The 18,912-nt window shown below is 46.1% G+C and overlaps 6 protein-coding genes across 6 annotated transcripts; 1 reads left to right on the forward strand and 5 right to left on the reverse strand.

The window, feature by feature from the left end:
* Positions 1-227: 227 nt before the first annotated feature.
* On the reverse strand, positions 228-1,137 carry EYB26_005669 (uncharacterized protein; the record flags this gene model as incomplete). Its single annotated transcript, XM_054264952.1, has 6 exons — positions 228-300; positions 364-529; positions 588-815; positions 885-916; positions 998-1,051; positions 1,109-1,137. The coding sequence occupies 6 exons, from the start codon at positions 1,135-1,137 to the stop codon at positions 228-230; spliced, it is 582 nt and encodes a 193-aa protein (XP_054120927.1).
* Positions 1,138-1,417: 280 nt separating this feature from the next.
* On the reverse strand, positions 1,418-3,642 carry EYB26_005670 (uncharacterized protein; the record flags this gene model as incomplete). Its single annotated transcript, XM_054264953.1, has 3 exons — positions 1,418-2,635; positions 2,702-3,349; positions 3,424-3,642. The coding sequence occupies 3 exons, from the start codon at positions 3,640-3,642 to the stop codon at positions 1,418-1,420; spliced, it is 2,085 nt and encodes a 694-aa protein (XP_054120928.1).
* A 2,038-nt stretch (positions 3,643-5,680) lies between these two features.
* EYB26_005671 (uncharacterized protein) lies at positions 5,681-6,487 on the reverse strand (the record flags this gene model as incomplete). The annotated part of the gene is made up of 2 exons (XM_054264954.1): positions 5,681-6,346; positions 6,422-6,487. The coding sequence occupies 2 exons, from the start codon at positions 6,485-6,487 to the stop codon at positions 5,681-5,683; spliced, it is 732 nt and encodes a 243-aa protein (XP_054120929.1).
* A 4,459-nt stretch (positions 6,488-10,946) lies between these two features.
* EYB26_005672 (uncharacterized protein) lies at positions 10,947-11,319 on the reverse strand (the record flags this gene model as incomplete). The annotated part of the gene is made up of 2 exons (XM_054264955.1): positions 10,947-10,972; positions 11,067-11,319. The coding sequence occupies 2 exons, from the start codon at positions 11,317-11,319 to the stop codon at positions 10,947-10,949; spliced, it is 279 nt and encodes a 92-aa protein (XP_054120930.1).
* A 4,448-nt stretch (positions 11,320-15,767) lies between these two features.
* On the forward strand, positions 15,768-16,497 carry EYB26_005673 (uncharacterized protein; the record flags this gene model as incomplete). Its single annotated transcript, XM_054264956.1, has 4 exons — positions 15,768-15,869; positions 15,943-16,017; positions 16,084-16,271; positions 16,341-16,497. 4 exons carry the CDS (start codon positions 15,768-15,770, stop codon positions 16,495-16,497), a joined length of 522 nt encoding a protein of 173 aa, XP_054120931.1.
* A 150-nt stretch (positions 16,498-16,647) lies between these two features.
* EYB26_005674 (uncharacterized protein) lies at positions 16,648-18,525 on the reverse strand (the record flags this gene model as incomplete). Its single annotated transcript, XM_054264957.1, has 5 exons — positions 16,648-17,789; positions 17,855-17,992; positions 18,052-18,145; positions 18,209-18,265; positions 18,349-18,525. 5 exons carry the CDS (start codon positions 18,523-18,525, stop codon positions 16,648-16,650), a joined length of 1,608 nt encoding a protein of 535 aa, XP_054120932.1.
* Positions 18,526-18,912: the final 387 nt, after the last annotated feature.

Raw genomic sequence — 18,912 nt, forward strand, 5'->3', positions numbered from 1 at the left:
GGTTCCATATCACAGAGTCAGAAACCGGCGATTGTTCAGGTTTTGACCAAAGGTGAGGGGTTAGGTACGGTCGGACACGCAAGGCTGTGTTGCTGCCTGTTCATACGGCTGATGTTGAACGGGGTACAGGCGAGGCTGAATTGAAATTGAGGAGGCTCTGGATGAGATCTATTCATTTGTAAATTGGAAGAATATTGAAGATCACTAATCAAGAATTCCCAAATGTCCTATAACATAGCTTCAATAATCTGAGCCCTAATTCTTTTTGTCCGCTTCAAAAGATCCGCAGTCTGCTTGAACCTATATTCGACCATGTTAGTTCCACCATAGATACACAGCGCTAGGAGTCGGAACTGAACCTACAATGGATTCTCAGCCGAACCAAGTAATTCAAAAGTCCAGCTTTCTACACTATTGATGGATATAGCCGAAGCAAGCATCCGGCGCAACGCCAGATTGCGCTCTTGAGGAGACGTTGACGACACAGCGTCTGCGAGGACGACCACTTTATAGCCATGGCTTTTTAATTCTAGGACATCATCGAGTTAAACATGAGGCATGGCAATGATGTTTATTTCGTCACGTACCAAAAGCAGTCTGAGCGACGCATATATGTGCCTCGACCCCGACGACAACCACATGTCCTCTCTTCTCCGACTTGAGGAAATCAAGGACTTCTTTAGTCAGCATTGAGAATTTCAATTTCTCAAACTCTGGTGTGTCATCCGCCAGGCGTTGCTTGATGCTTGGAACGCATGGGCCATATTTGGATACACTCTGTGTTGTTATTATGGCTGGAATTCCGAAGGGTTTAACTGGTTTTGAGGTCAATAACGTTCTTCCGGTCGCCGTAAAGAGGCTTTCCATAACCAAGATAGACATACCGATATCTGCAAGAGTGCAAATGGACTTTTCTCTGAAAAAGTTGTTGAACCTGATCAGCCCTTCTGGTGGCCGACAGAAATTTGTTGAGCAAAGCAGCAACCAACATACTTACACTAAATCAAATCTATGAATAAGATGTTGACATTTTGTCTGTACGTCGCATATACTTGTTGTCTGTTTGTCAGCACGGACAATATGGATTGGCTCTTGCTATACGACTCACAGTAGAATGGGCTTCGATAAGCTGCTCATAGCGTTCACCGTTCTCGACAGGTAATAGTCCAATTAATATGTATATTTCACCTTGCATAGCATGATGATCTTGACAGAAAAGAGCAATATCCTTCTTTCAACACATGAAAAGAATTAAGCTTTCTACCTTTCAAAGTAATCAGCAGCCGACCACTCCCGGATGTCTAGCAGAAGCAAGCATCGAATATTCCTAGCCAAAGGATTGAAGGTTCAGTGGACCAGACTTCCCATAATTTCGGAAACCCGATGAACTGAGAAGCTGAGAGGCGATTCTACAAACTCATAAAGTTGAAGAGTTCATGTTATTATGATATTCTGGGATGGGGATAATAGTCCAAGTGTCGCCCATCTCTCCGAGAAACCCATTCCAATTAAGCCAAGAGGCGTCAGCATCTGGATCGCCATTCATAAATGACGAAGAGTGTGTGAATTGATCGGTATTGAGGAATGTATCGGTTACATTAGTGTTATCGATATATGGTAAGCTTGTCAAGCCCGATACACCGGTTGGGAATAGAGAAAATGAATCATTGTCCACCGAACTGGGTTGACTTAACGTGCTCCTTCCTGTGGCACTCGACACGCTTGGAATCCGACCGAGCATATGCTGCTCAATCAGCATCCCATCCCGGACTTCATTCACTCTAGATATCAACTTCTCAAGTGGCTTCAGCACATTTGTGAGATCTGTCTCGGCCATCAACGCAGAGCAATACTCATACCCCTCCTTCGCAACTGCATAAGCACGGTCTCCAAGTTCCCCGTAACGCGGCGTACACAGCTCGGCAAGCAATACTGCAAGAACCTGCCATTTAAGCCACGTCTTGGAAAGCCATGCCCATGGCGCAAAGGCACTATCAGTGGCCTTCCACAAAGCTCCCTCCATAATCTCCGTAGTGACTCTGAGAACATCAAACTTATCCCATGGTGGAAAGGGGCTTGTCCTGCTGGGAAACATCGGTCGGCGAAGAAAAAGCTGCATGTTCAACACAATATCCTCAGCAGTAGACTGTACGAATCGTTGGAAATCTTGCGAGGAGCCCTCAAGTTTAGAGCAAAATTGTCGTGTATATATCTCGAATTCTGATATGATCTGCAGCTTCTTATCCCAGGTTTCCCATGTACCGGCTGTATCTGGCGGGAATTCCATCAATCGCCTCGAGCATATAGTGGCTTCGTGAATCACGTGTGAAAATGACATGTCGTCGGTGTAACTCAGGCGCTGAGAAGGACTGGCGTATTTACCAACGTCGTGATTGACAAGTAACGGTTTCCTCTGAAACTCCTTAAGGGCCATCAGAGGTCTGGAGCCGCGGTCTATTGAGGTTTGTGAGTCTAGCATGCCTATGCAATACCAGAGGCGCATTTTCAAGTCATCGCCAACTGATACTGAATCGCCCGGCTCTGTTAAGGGAAGACCTAGGGCATTTGCAGCCCTGGTAGCTAATGCCAGTAGTGTCCATGACATGGCGTACTGCTGGCAGACCCTTAGTCCCATCTATTAGGTGATTAGTAACAGGCCTTGGTCGTTTCTTTACTTCGGGCTCAAAAAAAGTCGGCATACCAAGTAGAGAACAAAACCTTGCAAAGAAAGCTTGTCGGGATTCGTCAGAAACTCCGAGCGAGCCAGGGCAATTTCTACACCTCGCCTATGTCGATAAATGAGATTGCTTCTGCTATCGGAAAGTATAGTTTCACACTCGTTTTCGGTCATTGAGCATATTGCCATGAAGTAGATAGCACGCTCGACAGGGCGCTCGACAGGATGCTCCACGCAAGGAACACCCTTTTTCATTTCTTCATGCCTTTGGATAATGACAGTCTCAGCTGCAGGCCAGTAGGTCGCTTTGAACAGGCAATCGACACGATCACGATAGATGTCTAGAAGGATTGTTCTGACATTTTCGGTTGGTGGAGCCACTAATGATTCATCGGTTACATGAGGCTGATGACCAAATAGCATTGACGCCGGAGGCGTGTCTGGGCTGGGTCCTGATTTTGCTGAGGATTCTGATGACATGTAACTGTTGCTATCCTCGGTAGAGTCGTCGAGAACTTCTCTGATACCTGCCACCTCACAGGAAAGCTTCGCAAAGAAATCCTTCGCCAACATCGCATTAGCCTTGATAGGAACCGGCAAGGGAATAGTCTGATCAGATTCAGATTTCGATGCATCCGCTCCATTATTGTCGTTGGTCCTTTCTATTTGCGTCTACCGAATGAGTTAGAACATACGACCAAAAAAAAAAAAAAAATCTGATTTCAAACAGACTCGGGGTCTCTCACCCCAAGTTGTTTGACCAAATCTTCCAACTGGGCAACTCTCGACTCCAAGACTGTTTTTTTCTTGGTATTTCCACTTCGCCCTCGAGGATGACGCGCACGTTGGACTGTGGTACAGTTCGTTCCTGCATGTTTGCAGGCTGAACACGGAGAACCCTTGTCGCATTTTGTTTTGCGTAGACGGCATTCGTCACAGCTTAGTTTTACTACCAAGGGGTTCATCGCGGGTACTCTTATGAAATAACAAATGCATGAAAAGAAAGATAGATATACATGAAGCGAGCGATGGAAATGTGACTTTTGGTGATGTGATGTTGATTCTAAATACGAGCTAGATCGTATTCGGATTAGCCAGGTATGCAACCAATAACCCTATCGAACGAAGAGAAATGCTATGCTATGATATCTCCTTGAGTTCTCCTTGAAAAGATCAGAAAGGATCCTATCTCGGTCAAATATGGTGAGAGTGCGCTTCCTAGAGATGAATCTTGGATTCGGTATCCAAGCCTCTACCGTAGGGCTACAGAGCTGTTATTGTTTCCCATCCCCTTCTCCATTAGGTAGGTAGACTCTGTTGCTATAATTATCTGTGAAGGGGTGCATGAGTTACTCCGATTCCTCGAATGGGTCACATGCATCAAACTCTCAAAGTGCCATACAGCCCAAGAAACCATTCTAAAGTCACCCAAAGTCACTGTAATATCATGTTCACCTTCACCTGGTTCCTAAGAGAATACATCCGTAAACCGAAGAACCAAGTCCCTCAGCCTCATAGGAGACTTGCACAGGTTCATCAGGCCCTGATCTGGTTAACGCAATCCCATATGCCAACCACCAAAAGTTGATCAAACAAGTGTCCATTTCTGAAACAAAATCGCATCCCAGTCCAATTTACTCTTTGACGTAAAGTATCCCATCTCCATTCCAAAAGTTGGCCACTTTGCTTTTTTCCCCGGAGATGTTTGGGTACATAAGACCTATCAGCCTTTCTCCTGAACTTATCATCTTGTCAACCAATGTTTGCTTTTGGAAAAGACACAGCTTAGCTGCCCCGTGGCAATTTCTGTGGCAATTTCTGTGGCAAGAGTGGGTAAGTTTTGACGAGTACGAGTTTCTTGTGTTTGGAATATGCTTGTAGATGAAAATATGGATCGTAAATGTTTTTCGTCAACATTCAAAAAGATTCCGCATTGGCTATGGGTTCCCGATGGATCCGGCTTGAGAAGATATTTGACTCCTACAATAGCTACTCTCAAAGGTCGTACCTGTGAGAATGAATATGATTGCCTCTGGAAGTAGCTATAACCTCAGAACATTGAGTAATATCAATTCATCTTCTATGGAAAGGAAACACTATGCATTATCGAGCAGGTAACTTGATTTCAAAGTTCATTTGGAATGATCCAATTCCTCTATCTGCATAAAACAATCCCTCTTCAGGTTATAAGAAACAATGACTATAAAAGCCGCGGCTGTATAGATATAACAGCCTAGAAACAGCGAGAGACGATCAAACAAAAATCATGCTATCAATAAGCAGTCAAGTGAACAGGGTATCTCATTCGGAATATATTGCATGTATATTTTTGTTGCGGCGTACAACACGCTCCTAACCCAATTCGCATGATTGAAAGGTTCTCCTCGCACCGCATGTTTTTCATGTTTTTTTTTTTGGTATTTGCTGGTTGTATCCTTCGTGTTCGAACGTCTTAAGGAATGATTCGTTGGGGCGCATTTCTCATAAATCTCTGTCGCCTCGTCTCTGTTCGATGAGAGCATCCGCACGTGCATGTAATTCATACGACGTCCTTGTGCACAAGTTGGGGCAGTCCCCAAGGTGATGAATCAGATTCTATCCATAGACGACACCGATGGCCCTGCATCCATGTGATAAGAAGAATTTCTTCTTGAAGCACCATCGCAGGACAACTCAGCGAATCAAGCGAGATCCGCGAATGAGTAAAGAAGAGCGTATCAGGGGTGGATTGTTGAAAAATGGGAAATGTAAAGAAAAGTGCTAAAAGTTCGAACGAGGAAAGCTGGGAAAGAATCGACTGTCCCAAACATGAGAAGATGACCCAAAGAGGAAAATCCATTGATACCAATTGAATAGTCAAGTCGCCATAAGGTATGCATATACCAAGTATAACAATGAGAAGACAACACGAACCACGCTTCATAATGCAAGGGGTAAAACAGAAAGTAAGAAAAAGAGAAAAGATAGAAAAATCAATCTCATGGATCATTTGATCTTTCGCAATTATAGAACAACGCATCTGAAACCACCTCGGTGTTGCCGGGCACGATCAGTTCGGAACGTTCTGGGGTATTCTGGGTTCGCGTCGCGATCACGTTGACCAGCGAAACCAGTTGCTCGTCGTTCTTGCATCCGACCGCCGCCTTGTTGTTGCTGTCGCTGTTGGCGTAGGAGTCGGACGACGTCGTAGAAGGCTTTCTCCACGTTGATACAATTCTTCGCCGATGCTTCCACGAATTCGCATCCGAGCTCCTTTGCCAGAGCCGAGCCTTCTTGTGCAGAAACCGCTCTTTCTACCGTCTTGTCGCTCTTGTTGCCGACCAACATCACTGGAACCGGGCCGGAAGAAACTCCTAGAGAAGGTCCTGTCAGAGGGGAACCGAGGTAGCTGGCGCCCGTCGGGGAACCGGAGTTTGTCGATTCTTTGACTCTCTGAATCTGGTTGTAAAACTTGGTGATGCGACTAAACGAGGCGCGCGATGTGATACTGTAAACAAGCACAAAGCCCTCGCCATCGCGAATCCATTGGTCTCGAAGCGCAGTGTACTCTTCTTGCCCCGCGGTATCGAGAACTTCAAGCATGCACGATTGCTGGTCAATAACGACTTGCTTTCGATATGAGTCTTCAATGGTTGGGTCGTAGGTTTCGACGAAATGATTTAAACAAAGCTATTGAAATGAATTCCAGGTCAGATTCCGACCTTAATGAATTTATTTGCGACCACGAGATAAATTGCTTCATACCTGAATTGTGAGTGCCGTCTTGCCCACACCTCCGTCTCCCAGCACCACCAGCTTATACAGTGTCATTTTGCCCGCCATTGTTGTGAATATTTCTGTCGCGGAAGAATCGAACTGGATGAGTTAATGTATATATCTATGTTAAAAAAGATGTCTTTCGTGAAATCCGGGATGCTGGTCAAGAATCCAAGTGCTATAATTGCATGAGATTGCATGAGATTTGCGAGGTAGTTGGGTAAATGGTGGCGGAGCAGCGTCGAAAGTTAACGAGGACCGGTGGGGTTTTGGTTGTGAGGGGGTGACAGCGACAATGGAATTGAAGCACCGACGGGGTGACAAAGTCAAGGATATGCTTTGTTGTAAGGCGGGAAATCAAGCGGCGTGGGCCAGAGTCGAATTGCAGTTGTCCAAATATGAAGTCATCGAGTATGTAAAAAATATGAATATGATTGGTTTTCAGGTATATATAATATGTTTCGGAGTTGAGAATATGTTGCTTTTCGCAGAGAATAAGTACCGGCTGTTGAGATTGCCCTGAGGCAAAGGGGAGATAGAATGATACCAGAAGTGGGACAGTACTTAGCGGAAAATGCAGTAGTGACGCACGGCGCGAAAGAAAAGCCACGCTAGTTTTGAAGCAGCTTGAGGAGGGGGGGTAAACTCAACAAGGAGTACCGAGTGGGTGAGTGATTGAGTGATTGAGTAAGTAGGACTGACTGAAGAAAGAGGAGAGGAGAAAAAGGAGACGAAGAGAAGAGAAGAGAAAGAGTAGAGTAAGAGGGGAGAATGCATATAATTGGGGGAACAGGAAGGAGGAGAGGGGGCGGCGAGAGCAGAGCAGAGAAGGTGCGTACTCTGTAAGAGTAACTAATATTGTGAGTATTACTAATTTGCGACAACTTACCTGGTACCGTTACCATACCATACAGTCTAGACTGGGCGTGGTAATGGCTTTGACTACTAGACACTAGTAGACTGGCGATAAAGAGTGTACGGGCCGCGTACGCAGGCCGCACAAAGTGACAGTATGGTAAGGACAATACGAACCATACCAACATTGCACGCTACGACAGAGTATGGAATTGTCGTTCGTTAGAGCTTCTTGGGCTGCTAAGCATCAAACGAGTTAGGCGATATGGACTAGCGACGATAAAATGAGGTCTGGGCTGGTCTGGTACGGTACGGTACCAGTCCGTCGCTCTTACTTATCGCAGAAGCGGCGCTGATTGGCTGCAGCTGTTTTAGCCGCGGGGAGGAAGATGACCCGCTCAGACTGAAGCGGCAGGCGAAACTTTGGTCCGGCCGAACTTTGTACTCCGTATGTCACGCAAGCACCACCTTGATCGATAGTATCTATCAACACTGTATACATAGTCCACCTCGTTCGCTATGCAAGCTGAGTGCGTCGACATAATGGTATATTATCAGTTACGTCCAGTGATACATTAGGTATGGCAAGCACCAATTAACTAACTAACCACTACGAGTACGTACTACGCAAAGAGTTGGAGCCGACCGTCTGAGCTACTGGTGGGGCGAGGATGGGGAATATGCCGATTGTAGAGTTCCACGGTGCCTCTGTTATTGGCTCGGTATGCATGCATGATACTCTGCAGCATCTACGTACGTATCTTCGAGAGCTATGGCCATACATGCTGCTACGTACTACGTAGTACAGTACAGCTTTTCGAATCCAGTCTCTCGTCCTCTATGCAGGGCGTTGCGAAGGAAAATGTATCGGATACATTATCGTATTCGATCTGGCTGAGAATAGCGACCATTTAGACAGAGTATATCGGAATTCCCATAAGTCTGTGTTGTTGTTGAGTTGACGAGGCGGGCATGACGGTTGCACTCCTGAGGCGGCTCCTGCCGTGCCTGTCCTGTCAATCCTGCTCCTCCGGGCTTCTACAGCAACGACATCAACTTTCAACTACGTAAATCGCCTGTCGGAGTAGTTGGCTTCAAGATCCGAGATACCGTTTCATGGGCCACCACGATCTGCCAATACTTGCGGAGAATTGGCGCCGTCATCGAGCATCGCGTGCCAATTGAACCGGCGGTTGGTGTTCGGCCCACGAGCTAACAGGTTTCCAATCTGTCGGAAGACCCGACAGTCCAGTACCTCAGGACGCCCGTAACGAGTCTAACGACTCGAGGATACCCCGAAAAAAACAAAAAAGAAAGCATGTACTACATACGGAGTAATGGTGCGAGTTTCGCAACTCACTTCTGTACAAAACGCATCCCTCATCTTATGTTGGTCCGGCGACCGGGATTTGCGCTTAACGTTGCGATCGGCAGTCCGCTATTTTTGTGGGAAGAAAATCTAAGCCAGCTAGGAGTTCGGCAGATTTCACGTGTTTCAATGTCCTCCAGCTCCCCAAGTCCACACATGATTGTCCGCTATGGTCGGGATGAGTCCAGTTGAACTCGTTCCACATACTTCTTCATTCGACACACCAAAACTCTGGTTCCATGGAGCACACTGAATAATGCTCCGGAGGTACATGTTCCTTCTTATTGGTTTCTACTACGTACCCGTAAAAGAGAAAGTTCGACCTTTGACGAGCAGTTCCACGGTCCACTAACCTAGCTCGATGCTAGCTTGGCTCCTGCTCGTTCCTAGCGAGCCACTAACCAGCGCTATTAGATTAGCTACACCGTTTAGCTCCCCCAGAACGATGGCTGGGTTTAGTCAAAATTGGAACCGAATTTCTTTCACAGCTCGAAGGTTCAACGTCAAGCGAGACTCGGTACGCACTACGCACTGTACAGTCACTACAGTGTACCTAAACGCAACATCTCAGGCCACTGAAATGGATTGATATGTGGAACAAGACGCCACTGAATGTCACCATTCACAATTCGACAGACCACAACAGTGGTACAGATCACATGGGACTCCGTGCGGACGGCAAATACCTTTGAGCGGGTCCGTACCCATACTCCAGGGGACTCGTCGTAGTACGTATGTGCAAAAAAAAGTTGAAACAACCTCGCATATTGCACGTTACCGCCCAACGAACTCGTTCCTAACCAGCCAGGCGGCATGAGCAGGCTGCGCACGCCGCACAGTGCGCGGAGTACGGATTATGGAGCACATACTCCGTAGGATGTCCACTGGCTAGGCTGTTCAAGCTAGCTTAATGAGGCAACTATTACACTGTCTCCATCGGCTTCCGATAGCTAACAACGCGCCGTGCACAAATAGATTGGCCAGACTCAAAGTCAGAGAGGTCAAGACTTCAATTCCACTTCGTAAACGGGATGATCCCGACTAAGCCATTTTACTTGAAATTGCTGTTACTCTACTCCGTATCGCCGACGACAAGGAGCGTCTTCCTTTGACACGGAAAAGATCATCCATCAGTGAACATTATTTGCTTATTTCATTTGCTTGTTATGCAGTTTACTATTTATTCCATACGCCCGTAATTGATTACAAACACTACGGAGGTGGGAGTCAAAAGTGATAATAATACCGAGAATAATACACAACGCTAGTGACGACTAGTGGCTGTTAGCGTGTTTTGATGATACCTGCCCATACACCAAAATTACTATACAAATTTATGTAGATACAAAATATTAAACAAGTAAAAGAGAGTTCCCAAGCTATTCAGCAATCCTGATGCCTCATTTAGCCATTTTGAGGCTATTCCAAGTCCTCCCACTCATCCTCTAGATATGCCCGGAACGAGAGCACGCCTTTACGCCGGCAACGTGAGCGTACGTCACCCTGGGGCCGCCCCTCCGGATACTCATTTCCACCCTCTAGACGGATGATTTCTTGTATATGAAATGGGATCCTCTCAATCCAAGCCTGGATACGATGCTGGGGTAGCCTTTCCCATGCTTTTTGCCATGCTTCAACTGCTGTCTTCCTGTCACCAGGGGCTCCTTGGAGAGTTGTACGTTTCTTGAGCCAAAACCACGTCGGCTCAACAGCATTCAAATCAGGGGAATTACCAGGCCAAAGTAGGCGCTGCACGTCATGGAACGAATATATCTCTTTTTGGTGAAAATGAGCATGCGCAGGTGCGTTATCCTCCATTACAATTGTGCCTGGCCTGGAACGCTTACATTCCTGTGCAAAAGGAAGCAGCTTTGGCACAAGAATTTCCTATATAGATATTAGCTTAAGAATCATATTTATATGAAGATTACTAGACCTTTTGATAACGATACCAATTGAAGCCTTGAAAAAGTATTATTTAACTCCCATTCTTCTCGAGCTGCTTGCTCACGGTGTCGATTTATAATTTGCAACTCTTTCTCAGCTTTTTTCTTAGCTGCCGCATTCTCTTTTTGATATATATGATAGGGACCTTTAGCATCATATGAAAAGCAACCCCAAAACATGAATTCACACGCTTTCTTGAAGCGACGGCGGATAACAGTAGAATTGTAGCATTCAAAAGACCTGCGCCATACACGATTAGAGCCTCTCCGGTGGCCTAGGACAACAGAGGTCTCATCCGTCCATATAATATTCTTAAAGTCTTCAAGAGTCCAGTGTTGATGCTCAAGAGCAAATGCGAGCCTTGCCTGCTTCATTTTATCTGTCAGACCAGGTTTCACAGTTGGCTTGCATTTATTAAAATAATTCAATTTCAAAGACGCAGAACAGAGGATTCAGAAATACCGGCTTCATAAGCGAGATATTCAGCAGACTTCTCACGACCAGCCCTATCCTTAGTAATACTTGCAATAATTGAGGCCTCAATAGCTTCAGTAACCACTTTTGGGCGGCCACTACGCGTATTATTAGCGACGTGCTCATGCTCAATACGAGGATTGACTGTAGGATCATATCCATGCTCTTTGGCGCGTTGTACGATTTGGTAAACGCTCACCCGGGGTATATTGAGCAATATAGCGACGTCTTGAGGCTTCATTTTTGCAATCATCACCAAGGCCACGATCTGGGCGCGGGTTTCCACTGAATATTCCTCTCTTGCCATCCTGATTAAAAGAAATGTACGAATCGGTGGGGGATACAATGTAGAGAGTACTGGGTACGATCGATTCCTAAATATTCAATGTTGTTAGCAAACGGGCAAAGAAGCGGTGTAAGGAAAGAGATATTCACTATACTCTGTAGAGATAGCGCTATAATATAATATCAATTTGGTGGGAATAGCTTCAATTCAGCAAAAGCAAAGAATTGTTGAGAGGGCGGGACAAGCTGAAATTGGGGTACTCGAGCTGCCTAGTAAATACTAGGGTAATATGCGTACCCAGTTTTACACGCTAGACCTGCAGCTAGCAAGTTAGTGTGATTTAGCGTATTATTATCACATTTGACTCCCACCTCCGTAGCTTGCTTTCTTTTACCGTCCGTATTTATGAGAACCGTTAGGTATTCCGACCTGTATGGGAAAAAAAAAATCATACACATCTGTTACCCAATCTTCCCCATACAAGTTTCTTAGGCAGGTTGCCTTAACCCTATGTTTTCGATTTTCACCACCAGAACCCCCCCCCCCCCTTTACAAACGCCTAATATCTACACGCCGTTTATGGTAACTAAGGCTCTTAAATGAAGCTATTCGGAGGTCTCTTGAGGAGCTCACATACGAACTCTAAAGCTAGCTCTAGGCCCAGCTTAACGTAGTAACTGTGTAGTAAAACGTACGTGCCCCATACAATTCTCCCCCGAGCCCTGTTGGTGAGCTCATTGGTGTACCCCGTTAGTGAGCCGGGGGGTAAGCCCGGGGGTAAGCCCCAGTAGTGAATACCCTTGTTGGGGCCATTAACAGGGCACATGTCACACATGCCTGTCCCTATATAAATCTATGTTGAGTTAGTTAGCTCCGGGGCTGGCTTATAAGCGCCAACGGTACGGAGTAGTAAGCTCACATATGACCTCTACGAGTAACTACATATAGCTAGGTGCTGCATATAACTTGGGTTGCTTCGACTTGCTAAGAAGATTGTATATGAAAGATTAGTAACGGATGGGTAAGATTTTTCTTTTTCTTTTCTTTTCTTTTTTGTTCATACATGATACAGGTAAGATTACTGTAGTAGTAAAGTATGGGTGGGAATAACGACCCCATGTAGTTTTTACACTACAAAGCAGTCAACCAGTGCTCCGGGACGCAATCAGATATTATTCCAGAACATTCAACAACAGACCAGGGACTGTGTCACTGTGTACTGTGTATACCTAACCTAGCCTAAAGCCCAAACTAGGTATGCTAACAAAAGGGCTGTAAGAGAAGGGACTTTAGCCTCAATTCTGACATGAGACATATACAATTAGCCCATTTTATCAGCTGCAAGACCAGGGTCCAGCGGTTTGTCGGATATACATACGTAGTAGTTAGTAGGATATCCAACAACGAAAAGGCTATGCGGGTTCTGGATAGGACGCCTGTATGTGCTTAGCAGCGCCGAGGGGCTGGGCTAACCAACATCCGGTGGATAAAAATTAAACAACCCATGTCCGTATAACTAACTTATCAATAACTAGTTACTACTGTACTCACATACATAATACGCGTATACACAGACTGTAACTACCACGAAATAGCTGTTGGTAGGTACCCTTGCGCGGGTATTACCGGCATTGGGGGGGGTGCCAACACTTACTACATACGTATTTCATCCCACCGTATATAGCTAGCTATACGCCCCTTGTTGTTCCAAGCTTGGTGCCTGACTCGATTCCCAAGTGAGATGGAGCTCTCATAGGGAGACCTTCGGGTCTAGACTTTATGTATGGTTTGCAGAGTTACTACGTCTGGTCTGGAGGGGAAATGCGGACTTAAACTACCTGACGCAATAACCCTACTACGGAGTAGTTATTAATGTAGGCAAAGGTCCATGTCGACCCGGAAGAGATCAAAGCTCTACCGAGTACATAGATATTTCACACAAACACGTGGGTTTCTAGAAATATTGACGAATAAAGTAATGAGCGGGGAAATAGACTGCATTCTTTTTTAACTGCATGCTTGACCGAAGAGGGTTTTTTTGTCCTTGGCTTGCCTTGAAAGTGATACATGTACATGTCGGATCTAGCTCGGACAAAGCCCTGTTACTACAGAGTAGAGGGCAACCAACTGGATAAAAGTTGACGAGACTGCGCTTATGTAGGTATTGTGATAGGTTCTTGGCGTATACGTAGTTGCCTAGAACATCGAAGCTTAAGATGCATAGTCCTCGTGGGTGGTAAATTAGGCTTATTACCACTCTGAACCCTGATAAATCAAGAATGTACCCTATGTAGTATACCTAAGTTTCACTTCTTCCTGATTATGAGTGAGCCCCATTTTTTTCATCTGCTCAGACTTTCCCAGAGTGACAAATCTTGCATAGAAATGGCCAGATGTCCAAGCCCAAAACGAATAAAACCGCGACAACCCCAAGGGGCAACAAAAAAAAAATGACCAATCTACTCCCCAGTGAAGGAAGGACAGCGAACAAAGTCAAAGCTCATTCCACCTACTTTGTCTACCTACGGAGATTCGATACATAATCTGGGAATTCGCCATTGGCTATATCCCATCCGGTTTCACCGAACGAAGTGGCTTGTAAAGAAGCAAAAAATCCGTTATGGTCACAAGGAAGCAAATTCCTCAAACAGCAATGGCTTCAGGACTATCCGAGCTCAGGAGGGCATGGGGGGGGGGGGGGGGGGGTGGACAAGTGGACAACAACAGGCCACGGCAGATGTCTATCCCCCCTGTGCGGCGCCGATGATTGTATTCCCGGTGCCGCAGATGTCTTCCCCGCGGTCACAAACAAAATCTGACGCTACAAGTGTAGTATTTCAAAATGTACTACGAGTAATCAGGGACAGGGGGAGTGGCCGGCCCGACAATAGACCATTTTCTAAAACGGGAAGCAATGGGAACTTGAAAGTATGGGACAATTGATATCGCCCCAAACAAAAAAAAAAAAAAAAATACATGTCCGCCTTACTGTAGTAAGTGATTCCGAGTAATGATTCCGAGCAGTGATTCCGAATGCATTGATGGATTTTTGTGGCGTTCGAACATTTTGGCCGGGTGCTACATCCTTTCGACCGTTTCTGGGGAAGAAGAAGAAGAAGAAGAAGGATACGCTGGAATCTGTGGAAGTGGTGTTTTGTATGGTGTGGATCTCACATATTCCTAGGAATGAGCGTCGTTAGGGCCGAGGACATAGAAGTGTGGGTGTGAAGGTAGGCGTATCGATACGGAACAGCTGCGAAGCACTCACTGGTCTTGGATGGGGAGGACTTGATCCGCCTCGATATGATTCCTATCTACCATGAAGAGGATCTCTATGAGGCCGAATATGGAGTCTCTTTCGGCAAAGATTCAACCCAATAATGATGTACAGAGAGTCCGTCCACCTTCTGGAAAGGGCATAGGTGACGGCGCCATTCTACTCGTAGTATGTCTTCCCGGCATTTCTGACAGTTTCTTTTCTTTTTGGTTAGCACTACTATAACTACAAGTAGTATGTTACTACTACGTATATACATACTCAATATATAGTACACACTATAAAAGACGAACATAGTCACCGTCGTGGAAACGGACAAATTACCAATTCTGGTATTTTCTTCTGCCCTGTAGCGCTTACGGCGCTTTTAGAATAAAAACGGCCAGAAAAATGCAAAATACGACGGCTGGAGATGTTTCATCTTTGGTCGTTAGCCCTTCTTAGTCTTGTTGTGTGTTTAGCTCTGAGATAGAACGTAACTACGTACTACGTAGTTCGCTAGACGGTAATTTCCGAAATTCCGACCGATAAGCAATACGCTGGACCTAGGTACGTTGTATTTGCATTTGCGAGCCCTGTCGAGATAAGTAGTCAGGTGGCTTCAATTGGTTAGGAGTTGATTAATTGCTTTTTACTCTGTACATGCATAGGCTTAACAGGAGAAAGATGCAAAAATACGAGACCCAGAATCCAGGCTTCAGCCTTGAGGAAGCTTTCTGAAGATTTTTAGTCCTTCCCCGAGACGATTGAATCCTTGGTTGTTTGAAGCTATACTACGTAGTAAACCGAATTAGGGTTTTAGAGGGTCAGCCCTATCTGAGCATATTGATTGCGCACCACGACCTACTACGTAGTAGATAGTAAATACTTGGGTATATAGATGTCACAAATGCAGTTTACCAGGTGAATTTGCAGATGATGCATCTATTGGATATCATTTGCGGGGTAATCAATTTTACTTTTGGGGTAGTTAGTTAGCTAGCTAGAGAGAATTAAACATCGTCATTGAATGAATGAATGCATCTTACACTAAACTTCAACGTCAAGCTCAGAGATAATCCACCACTACATAAATCAAGATTCTTTCAAGAAAAGCCAATTAATCGAACTCTAGAAAGTCAAAATCATGACAGAATCCACTTTCCCGCCGTCAACACTCCGTCCTCTCCTCGAGGAAATCAGTTCTCTTCTCAAGGAAAGAAAGGAGACTGTATCTGTAGCTGAGACGGTAGAATACTTCTTATCAATTCTAAATCAAAAACGGCCATAAACAAGCTGACGAATACGTTTCAATACACCAGGCCGCAGGAGGAATCATATCAGCCTCCCTCCTCTCCGTTCCAGGTGCATCCGCATACTACAAAGGTGGATTGACGGTAAATATGCCACCTTCCAACCTTCCAACTCCTGAATTATTGATGAATTAAAAAAAAAAAAAAAAGTTATACACCCTCGAATCCCGCATCGTCTTCGCCGACTGGACACAAGAACACATCGCAAACTACAAAGGACCAACAACCGCAATCGTGGCCGGATTGGCGGAATCGACTCGCTCAAAGCTGCAGTCTACCTATACCATTTCCGAGAGTGGGACGGCGGGACCAGGAGGTGGGAAGGCGAGTCGGAAGCCGTACGTCTCCTCTCCTCGCCTTTGTAGTTAAAATATATACCTAAGATTTTTTGCTGACTGTGTTAAAAGAGGTGTGGCGTTCCTTGCTATCGCTACTCCGGGGGGCTCGTATACTAGGGAGATTGATACGGGATATGGAGAGGATAGAGAGAAGAACATGGTTGGATTCGCGGAGGAAGCGTTGAAGCTACTCCGGGACGTGATCAAGGGGGATGCTAAGCTGTAAACCTTTCTATATATGATACCTAGGTAGCAGAAGAGAGTTTGTATTGGATTTAAATCAAAGCATTACCATGAACACAACCAGACTCCGTATTGATTGAACATAACAATTTCATATCCGCAAAGCAGAAGGAGAACAGAGGAAAAAAAACATCTATTCATCCTTCCATGGAACATCAAATGTTCCCACCCAGTCCTCAACTTCTCGTCGCAATTGTACAATTTCTGAAATATCATCTCCGTTTCCAACGTACTCTGTAAACGCCTTCAAGACTCCAGGGTTCTTGCGTCCCTTGGCCTCCGCGCTCTCCTTTGCAGCTTTGTCAAGCTTTTGCGTGATTGTAACAGCGCGATCAACGATGTCTCCGACCCGTCGGAAATCTTCTGGCTGGAAACCGCGCGAAGTCATGGCGGGTGTTCCGATACGAAGACCGCCGGGCTTGAGAGCGGATTTGTCACCGGGGACGGTGTTCTTGTTAGCGGCGACACCGCAGAGTTCAAGAACTCGCTCGACGCGTGCGCCATCTACACCGCGGTTCTTGAGATCGACGAGGACCAAATGGTTGTCTGTACCACCGGAAACAATGTTGTATCCCAATCCGCCTTCGTTGACGGAGTTGCCGAGTCTGTCAGATAGAGCCTTGGCATTTTCGAGAACGGTGAGTTGATACTCGCGGAACTCCTTGGTTTGGGCCTGTCCTAGAGCAACAGCAAGAGCTGTGATGGTGTGGTTGTGGGGACCACCCTGGTGCCCAGGAAAGACCGAGGCGTTGATAGGGTTCTCAAGATCGTACATTTCCTGGTTACCCTTCTTGTCAGTGCGACGAACACCCTTTCGGTAGAAAATCATGGCGCCACGAGGACCACGCAGCGACTTGTGCGTTGTCGTTGTGACTACATCGGAGTATGAGAAGGGAGAGGGGATGACGTCGGCGGCAACAAGACCCGAGATATGAGCCATATCACTAAGGAGGTATGCGCCAATCGAGTCGGTGATTTTGCGCATTCGGGCATAGTCAATCAGTCTGCTGTAAGCGGATGTGCCTGCAACGATCAACTTGGGGCGGTATATATTGGCCAATTCTTCTAGTTGATCGTAGTTAATCAAGCCGGTGGACTCGTCGAGACGATACGGGAGGGTTTCGAAGTATTTGGAAATAAACGAGATTTTCTTGTTGGGGATTTGGTAGCCGTGAGACAAATGGCCGCCATGGGGTAGGTCGAGTCCCATGAGACGGTCGTGGGTGTTGAGTAGAGCGGAGTATGCGTACAAGTTTGCAGGTGAACCCGAGAGAGCTGTTGGCATTGTCAGGTCAGTGTGCATATTCTCGGAATAGCCCGTATACTGTGTATCTGCTAACCTTGGACATTGACGCCCCATTCGTCGGGATTCAATCTAAAAGTCTCCAGAGCACGTTTCTGACATAGCGATTCGGCCTGGTCGATGAACTCGTTACCGCCGTAATATCTAGCTCCAGGGTATCCCTCGGAATATTTGTCTAGAATACCATAGTAGTTAGGAAAGGTTCCCATGACTTCGGCGCAAACAATCACTCACTTTGCATCACACTGCCAAGTGCATCGAGAACGGCCTGGGATGTGAAGTTCTCGGATGGGATCAAGTTGATGAAATGCTTTTGTCTTTGCTTTTCCTATTGTTTATAACCACCATAAGCATCACCATAGTTCAATCATTATGGTCTCATGTCACGCACTTTTTGTAGAATGGCGAAGATCGTGGGATCGGCTTCCTCGAGGTGTGTGGAGAGCAACTGCGGGGATCACGTCAGTCAGTAGGCATTCTTGAAGAGCATTGAGCTGCCATTTTAACAGCAACGGGAATTATAAGGCAAACCTTTTGTTGGCTATCATGATGAGTATCAGACACATTGCGTTTCTGAGAGGCTACTTGTGAGGGGTGGATGCTGGCAGCTCTCTGTGAACGATATAGCGTCGAGGTCGCAGCTCTCAAGGAGCTTCCGTTGGTCGCCAACAGCTTCGAGGCCTGGCGGCTGCACCGATTGAAGGACATGGTGTATGAACGAAGCGAATGCCACGCCGAATAATGAATCCGATTCAATGACACGGCTCGAACAAGGGCAGACGAGCAATCGGACTTTTTTATCTTTTATGTAGTTAGCTCAACGCCGTTAATTATCCGCGGAGAGCACGAGATACCTGAGGCATTCTAGGCCCAGTCGTATTCCGCGGGAAACGGGCCGGAAAAACGCCCCTGCCGCAGCCGCCATTCCTGTTTAGGTCGCCCGCACACGAAACTGTTTTCCTTCGCTCTCCGAAACTTTTTCTCTCCCTCTCTCTTCTTCTCTTCTTCAACACAACTAAATCCAAGATGAAGAGACGGCCTTTGTCGGCAGTTGCAGCTCTCACGTCCACGGCCTAGTGCTGTCAAGTGGGCGAT

Source organism: Talaromyces marneffei, chromosome 4 (assembly GCF_009556855.1).
Source record: "Talaromyces marneffei chromosome 4, complete sequence".
Classification (NCBI taxonomy): Eukaryota; Fungi; Ascomycota; class Eurotiomycetes; order Eurotiales; family Trichocomaceae; genus Talaromyces; species Talaromyces marneffei.